Source organism: Medicago truncatula, chromosome 8 (assembly GCF_003473485.1).
Source record: "Medicago truncatula cultivar Jemalong A17 chromosome 8, MtrunA17r5.0-ANR, whole genome shotgun sequence".
Classification (NCBI taxonomy): Eukaryota; Viridiplantae; Streptophyta; class Magnoliopsida; order Fabales; family Fabaceae; genus Medicago; species Medicago truncatula.
The window spans coordinates 42,960,491-42,969,152 of NC_053049.1; the positions used below are offsets into that span (position 1 = coordinate 42,960,491).

At 31.6% G+C, this 8,662-nt stretch overlaps 1 protein-coding gene across 1 annotated transcript; it reads left to right on the forward strand.

Annotated features, from left to right (window-relative positions):
• The first annotated feature begins 459 nt into the window (after window positions 1-459).
• On the forward strand, window positions 460-1,122 carry LOC11436749 (histone H3.2). Its single transcript, XM_003630137.4, has one exon. It carries the CDS (start codon window positions 544-546, stop codon window positions 952-954), a length of 411 nt encoding a protein of 136 aa, XP_003630185.1. The 5' UTR covers window positions 460-543; the 3' UTR covers window positions 955-1,122.
• Window positions 1,123-8,662: the final 7,540 nt, after the last annotated feature.

An 8,662-nucleotide genomic window follows, 5' to 3' on the forward strand; every position in this document is an offset into this window, starting at 1 on the left:
ATTTTACTTTAAAAGAGAGATCAAAAATAAAGATGGAAATTTTTTTAGGGATTAAAAGTTGAAAAAGAATTTTACAGAGATAAAAACAAAAAATTGACATATTTATAAAGGCCAAAAACATATTTAACCTTAAAAATAATAGAAAAAAAGGAGAAAAACAAAAGTGAAAACACACACGGTATGTTACCAAAATTTAAGCGGAGTTATGGAAAGAAGATAGGATCAATAGAAGTGGAATCCGCGTGCTATCTTCTAAGCCAATCATAAACGTTATATTCTACACACATGGATCGATCGACAGCCAATTGGGATCGTTAGATTAACACACACGGATCGATCTAAAACCAATCTTAACCGTTAGATGAACACTCGCACGGATCGATCCCAAAACGAAAACTCCCTCCCTCCAAATTTTCATTTCAAGCGTTGAATTCAAAATCTATAAAACCCATTTTTTCAGATCAGAAAGCTACACATCCTAATTTCACATACCATTTTCACAATCACAGTTAGAAATTCAATCTTCCAGAAGCTTCTCTCACGATGGCACGTACCAAGCAAACAGCTCGCAAATCCACCGGCGGCAAGGCTCCCCGGAAGCAGCTCGCCACCAAGGCCGCTCGGAAATCAGCTCCGGCGACCGGAGGAGTGAAGAAGCCACATAGATTCAGACCTGGAACTGTTGCTTTGAGAGAGATCCGTAAGTATCAGAAGAGCACTGAGCTTCTCATCCGTAAACTTCCATTCCAACGTCTTGTTCGTGAAATTGCTCAAGATTTCAAGACAGATCTGAGATTCCAGAGCAGCGCAGTTTCCGCTCTTCAAGAAGCTGCTGAAGCTTACTTGGTTGGTCTCTTTGAAGACACAAACCTTTGTGCAATTCATGCTAAGAGAGTTACAATCATGCCTAAGGACATTCAGCTTGCAAGAAGAATCAGAGGAGAGAGGGCTTAGTTCTTATTATCTTTTCCAATTTCAATCCCCGAAAAAAAAAAAAAAAACCGTAACTCTAGAATTATAATGCTAGTAGTAGTATTAGCTTCTATGTGTGAATCAAAAGCTCTAATTGTAACACAAATTGAATTTGAATGTTAATTGTTTGTTACAATTTCTCTATAGTAATTTGTTTGCATTTGTTTATTATCCAAATATTATTTGTTATTTTGTTACATAGAGTACATACTCTGAAGTATTCCTACCTTATAGCTGAAGATGAAATGTTTATCTAATTGAAGATGAAAACTGAAACAAAGGAAAATCATGGAAGTTGCTGATCTTAAGTTAATGGAATATGTGGGAGTTTTTTAGAGGGAGTAAATTAGTATATGATTTTCTATTGGTTGGTGATGATAATGTTACAGATAGTAAATTAGTAGTAGGTTAATAACATGCCAAGGTTGGACACTATGTCTAATCAAAGGGCACAAATCAATGTGATTCTACTTTGGTAAATCTTCATTTTGTTCTCTACAAGTATAACTTAGTAACACTTTTGCCTCTGACACTAGCACTTTTACTGATGAGGTTGGTTAAATTTCATCACTGATTGAAGAACTTGCAAAAGCTGATCATCTGACTCTTCATTGCTAAAAGTTCTCCATGTGACATTTCAGCTTTATACACAACACCAAAACAACCTTTTCCGATCATATTTTTATCTTTCAAGCAATCCAAGATATCATTGTTTATGCTGAAATTCAGTTTCTGAAATGGGATGAAAGTTCAAGGGTAAGAGAAATCCTCAGCTCTTGATGCCGGACCTGATATCCTCAAAGCTATTTCAATCTTATATTATATAGATGATTATTACAAGTTACTAGAATCCAAGATACAACAAAAACTATGGTAACCAAAGCTAGAATAACCGTCATCATAGATATTGTTTTTTGCTGATTTTAAGCCATTATTTTGAATCAGATTTAAATAACATGTAGCAGCATCAATGGAGTGATAGTTTGGCACAAATGTAGGTTTTGAAGATATGAACTAGAAGTTAGACTTTTGAAGAATCGTGTTACTGGAATAGGACCTGATAAATTGTTGTAGAAGATGTTCAGGGAAGTCACATGAGACTGGTTAGAGAAAGATCAAGTGATTGTAACTCTGCCAAAGCTGAAATTGAATAGTATCGGATTTCTTCCGTGAATGCATTTGAGCTCAAGTTCAAACTAACAGTTAAGCATGTACTATGACCAATCGCTAAGGGGGTGAAACCAAAGAGGCTGTTATAACTCAAATCCAATAGAGTTAGCTTCTGCAAATTTCTAATTGATTTTGGTATTGATCATGTAAGCAAATTATTGTTGATATGAACTTGTTCAAGTAATTTAAATTTCCAATGCTCCAAGGGATTTCACATGTCAAACTGTTTTTACAGATGTGTTTTCCCCTTTTTTTAAAACAGTACTACTACTACTATAATTACTTGAAGGGGGAGAATTTTGATTTCATGTCAAATTGGTCCCTGAAAACACATCAACAATCTATTTTTCTTTCTAATTGGTGCACATCATCATTTTTCATTGGCTTAATGTCTCTGGTGTAACGTAAGCGACTAAAGTGACTAACGGCAAAAACAGTCGAGGATTACATTGTGTTTTAATTTGCGTGAAAGGCGGTTTGCCCATTTCATCAAACTACACTTACAAGGACTAAAATGTTGTTTGCCCATTTCTACTAACTTAGTAGAAGTGTTGTATGAGCGTCTGAGTAAGCTTTTCAGAAGGCTAAAAGGATACTAAGATTAAGGAAGCAATCTCACGGACGAGACATGGAATATGGGTAAAAACATCCTAGGGTTATAATGGAATTGGAGCTGTGATGAAATCATCTTCCTTATAAAGATAGAAACAAAAGACATGTACAAGATACCTACGAGGATACTAATCAATAACTGTTAGGTTTGTATTATGTGATTGGCCGCATTTTGTTAAAACAAGTGTTCTAGCAAAATGTTTGTCAAGATGTCTTGACATGTTGGTACAACATCGTAGCGTGCCTTGTTTCGCTTTGTTGGGAGATTTGTTTTAAACGTGAGATCTCTGAAGATTATATGAAGTTTTGATTCACGTAGTGTGTTGACCAGAAAAGCGTGTGTTTTCTAGAAGCAAGCAAAATGTGGTTTAAGCTTTACCGTATTTCCTAAGAATGAGGTCAAAACATTTAAGGAAACAATATATATGTTTCTGGAATATTGTGCTGAAGACCGTATTGGATCAGCTGTGTGTTTAGCCCGAATTGTCCATCAAGCCCATGCTATTCTCAGGTTATATAAAGGAAGGTTCTAAACCTATGAAGACTCTAAACCTAAGAAGACTACTGAAGCCGCAATTCTGAAAGTGTCAATTAGGGTTTTAGTATGTCCATTGTTGTTTGTGAGTCACTCTTGTATCACCTTGATGCTAGAGTTGGACTGATAGTTGAGTTGTAAGTGTGAATCACTCGTAAGCTTTTAATCAAGAGTGGATTCTGTTTCTTAGAGTGTGTCCCCATTTTGATTGTACTTGTTGTTATCACTGGTGAGTGATTGAAAGGAAGTGAGAGGGGTTTTATATTTAGGTGTGCCTTAGATAGAAATATCACGGATAGTGATTAGGTGCGAAGACAGGTAAACTGGAGGCTGTTTACATAAGACTTCAAACTAATACTATTATAGTGGATTTCCTTCCAGACTTGGATGCCCCCAGATGTAGGTGATGTTGTACCAAACTGGATTTACAAATAACTTGTACCATCTATTTTCTACAATTTACTTCAAGTTTGTTAATTGTTATTTGTGTTGTCAAGATGTCTTGACATTACATTCGACATTCCCAGTGTCTTGACATCATGCTCGGCATCTCTTTCCTGCATGTCAGAATTTCAATAACTAAACATTCCTTGCCGTTAAGTCATAAGGCTTCAAATATGGCTCATAAAGCCAAAGATAAAGCCAAAGACACATTGGATATTGCAAAAGACAAAGCAAGCTATGTTTATGATTAAGCTAGGCATAAAATAAGTGACACGGCTTCAGGTAATATTGGTTATAATGAAGCTTATGGAGGGAATGTGAAATATGGGGAATGAGAGGTAAGGCCAATGACTGTTCTCCATTTTTTTCTGGGATTTAAGGATTATATTACAAATAGGTACTCTAATTATTTCATTTCACTTTATTCAGCTTGTTTTATAATACAGTTTTGATAATAATTTGCCATGGCATAGTAGTGCTTTTCGTGAGGAGATGGTAAAACACAACTAGTAAGTGTTTTTACTTCCTTTAAACCTTCAATGTCAATACTTTAGAGACATTAGAGAGACCAACAAACTACATGACTGAAATTTTGTTTGAATACTTTAGTTTTAATTATTTTATACGATTGATATTATATTTCAATGTGAATGATCAATGTTAATTTTTGTTATTTTATTTGAATAATTTAATTTTTTGTTAATATTATTTAGCAATATTTGTATCTGATTTTTTTTTATATATAGTTTTTTTTTTACATATTATGATGTTGATATTTTGACTTTTGAAAGTTGGATAGAAATTTAAGGTTTCATCTTGTCCATTAAATTTAAGTTGGATTATCGTAACCTAAAATTTAATTGAGTAAGTAAAATATATCAAGTTTTTTTTAAAAGGCCAAGAAGAGATATACTAAACAAAACAGTCAAAACACAAGAATTGCTAAGATATAAAGGATACAGCAATCACCAAGCAAAAAGCATCAAAATATAATGAGGGCAAATTCTACTGTACACCTAATAAATTTGGATGTATCGGTGCACCAAGTCGTAAAATTAATAATAAATGAGTTATTTTTTTGAAGAAAAATAATTATTTTCTATCATTGACAACTATAATAATTAAATTTTATTTATCAAAAGCTTCGACGAAATAAAATTTAATTTTTACGAATTTTTATTGCTCATAATGATGAATATTGATTATTTTTTATGACAAAATGTAAATTTTTTAATATAATCCTTATAAACAATGAAATGATGTTTTTTCCTTTGAAATGATGTTTTCTAAAATATAAATATTGACAAATAGCTTTTTATTTCATAAAAGTGATCGTTAATTTATAAGTTTTGTAAAACAAGAGTACCGGTACACTAAAATTTATAAGTGTACCATAGAAGTTCCCTATAATGAGACTATCAACCCAACAAAAATCAAATTCAATAATAAACAACTTAACATCTAAGCGGTTGAATACTCCATTGATAAAAATTGTTAGAAAACACCTTAACTTTCGTTTTAATCCAAGACCAAACCTCACCAAATCAACAAAAGGACCTTTAAGATTGTCCTGACTATAAAAAATAATTTGATTACACTGCTTTCAAATAATCCACATCCAAGTATTTTTCAAATTATAGATAAAACATGGATACTACTGATCAATAATTTAATATGATTCATGGAGTCATACTTATCAATAACTAGTAACAACCACATGCAGGATAGAACCAACAACATGCATGACACAACCAACTACATACGAGATACAACCAATATAGTTTTTTAAACGATCCATTATCTCCAATTCTTTGTATATTAAACATGACTGGCATGTCACGTGATAATGAATATTATATATGTTGGAAATATAAAACGATTGTAAATTTTGAGTTTTGTTATATTCGAGTATCATGTATCTATTATCTATAAAATAATTGATTTTTTTTTAAATAACCATATAAAATTTTATAATGTTTCCTTCCCTTAATTTTTTAATAACGTTTTATTATTATTATTATTAGCGAAAAGATGGGCATTCATGTGCCCGTCTTTCCGCTCTTTTTATTGCGCTAACGTTTGAAAATTATGAGCGATGATTATCTATTTCAATGACACCAACAATATAACAAAAAATTATAATCTAAATTCAATTTTTTTAACGGACCAACAACAATCTTTATTATAGAAAAAGGTGTTTAAGAGTATAACTGGGATAATGAAAAAGTAAGTATAAATACACTCATCTAATTTGTTACACTTTTTAAATGATAAAGGAAAAAACCAAATATATATATATATATATATATATATATATATATATATATATATATTCATATCGTGTTTGTTACATTTGTTTTAATATTTAAATTTATTCTTATTTGTTTGTTACATGTGTTATTTGGATTGAAAATTGAGGGTATTTTTGGAAGAAAAAATACAACCCAAAAGTGTTGAAAGGGATAGTTTTCTTTATATATAGTATAGATTTTAAAGATATAATTGGAAGCGAAAAACACCCTAAAACCATGTACCTTAATGTATACTAGCGCATAAACATGTACTAACTTGTCCATCTATCCTCTTTTCCGTTGCAAATAATTATGCATAGAAATAGAAGAAAAAAATAAGTTTTTCGGATACTATGAGAAAAATCTTTGAACTCAAACATATATACTAAAACACAAAAAACATTTATTGACTGATTAAAGAGTGATAAATGATAATAAACATTCAGAGTATACAAACTCATCAGAAGTTCGAACAGATAAGACGTGAATGGTGGTTACGACAAGGTGATTCTCTCACACACAAAGAGAAGATCACACATGAACAAGAAATGAGACTCACAAAGGTGGTTCTCCGACGAGCCAGCAACAGACGGGGAGAAACCGGTCAGGTTCCTCGACCCTGCGTTGAGTCACATTGCTCTTGCTCTTCAATTGTCGAGACGGTGATCGCGGTGGCGGTGTTGGTGAATGGTGGTAGTGGTAGTGAGTTCCTGGTCTTGGACGAAGCCGACGACGCGGGGTTCTTGCTTTTTAGTTATGTGTGTTCTCACATAATTTTGTTTTTATTTGGATTGATGCAAAACAAATCTAAAATGATTTGTTTATTTTAAAATTTACAGTTAAAAAAAATATGATACAATATACCTCGAACCCAAGGAAACTAAGGGTTTGTTTGGTTCAAGAATTAGGAGGGGGGAGGGAGAAATTTTAAAATTTAAAATTATTTTACTGTTTTACCCTTGAACTTAATTAAATAAGGTTAATAAAGTAACGAAACAACAACGATGTAATCGATAACAACACAATGTAGACGATGAAATATTGGATTAGTAATAGGGTTGTTAGTAGTAATAAAAGGTGTTACATGAAAAAGTTGTTAATAACCCCTTTCGGCTCTTTTTGGCCGTCTTTTTTTCTTTCAAAAAATGCACTCAATTTTCAATACAAATAACACATGTAACAAATAGATAAAAATAAGGGGGGTATTGGATTGAGATTTTAAAAGACTATTTTGGTAGAAAAAGTCTTTGAGATTTTAAAAGACTTTTTAGGATTGTATTGATTCTATGAGATTTTAAAAGATTTTTTTAAAAGACTTTTTACAATCAAGATTTATAACACAAATTTTAATGGATTTATAAAACAGATTTGAATGGATTTCAATAGACTTTATGGATTTTTAGGATTTCAAATGATTCAATGACTTTTTACCAACGAAATGATTATTGCTTTTCCGTAAAAAAAAAGTGATTATTGTGTAAAAAATTAATAGCAAAGTGATTTGTTTTTACATTGTGTTAAAGAAGGATAATTCGATCTACATTTTGTTTGCCCAGCGACTCATTGACATCACGCAACCCCTATTTATATCATCCACCAGGAGGAGTAACAACTCATGATTATCCGTGGACCAAACGACATAACTATCTTTGTTTTTACCTTTTTACCCTTTTCATGAGATTGACTACTAATAATTAAATCAAAATTTTTTTTATAACAGTAAAATCAAAATTTATTCCTTAAAAAAAATGTATTGATACAAATAGAATAAACATTAGTAACGTGATCATGAATTAAAAAAAAATAATGTGTTCAAGGACGACAACTACTTCGTCAAGAAATAAAAATGGAGTGAACCACAAAAGATTAAAATCTGGAAAAAAGAAAAACAAAACATGACATAATGACACTCGAAGAAAAAAAAAAAAGTGAAAGAGGATGTCAACCCTGGGTGAAGTGGGAGTAAAAAAAATCTCAAAAAATCTCAAGTCTTTATATGAGATTGTTAGTTTTAAAATTTTCAACTAAAATGTCTCACAATATCCATTATAGTAAGGAATCCATTGAAATCTATACATTTTTGAATACCAACAGATAATTTTTAAGTTCGAGAAAAATCTTGATTGAATACCACCAGACTTATTTCTAATCTGTTAAAATCTTGATTGAATACCTCAAGATTTTTTTATAACTTAAAAGTCTTCTAAAATCTATCAAAATCCCAATTGAATACACCTACTAAATTTAAACATTCAAGAAGCTGCTTTTCAATACAGATAACAATAAGACACATGTAACAAATTGATAAAAGCTTACTTGGTTGGTCTCTTTGAGGACACAAATCCGTGCGCAATTCATGCTAAGAGAGTTACTATCATGCCTAAGGACATTCAACTTGCAAGAAGAATCAGAGGCGAGAGGGCTTAGTTTCAATTTCAATTCCCAATTTTTCAATTTCGTAACCCTAGAATTAGATGACTGGTCGTAGTTTTAGCAAGTGTCAATCTTAAACCATTTAGTTATATTTTATTTATACTTAATCTGATTTCCTTTGTTGTGTAATTGTGTTTTCTTGTCGCTACCAATATATTGGCTAAATCAAAAGTTTAATTAATATTTATATCATGAATCATCAAGA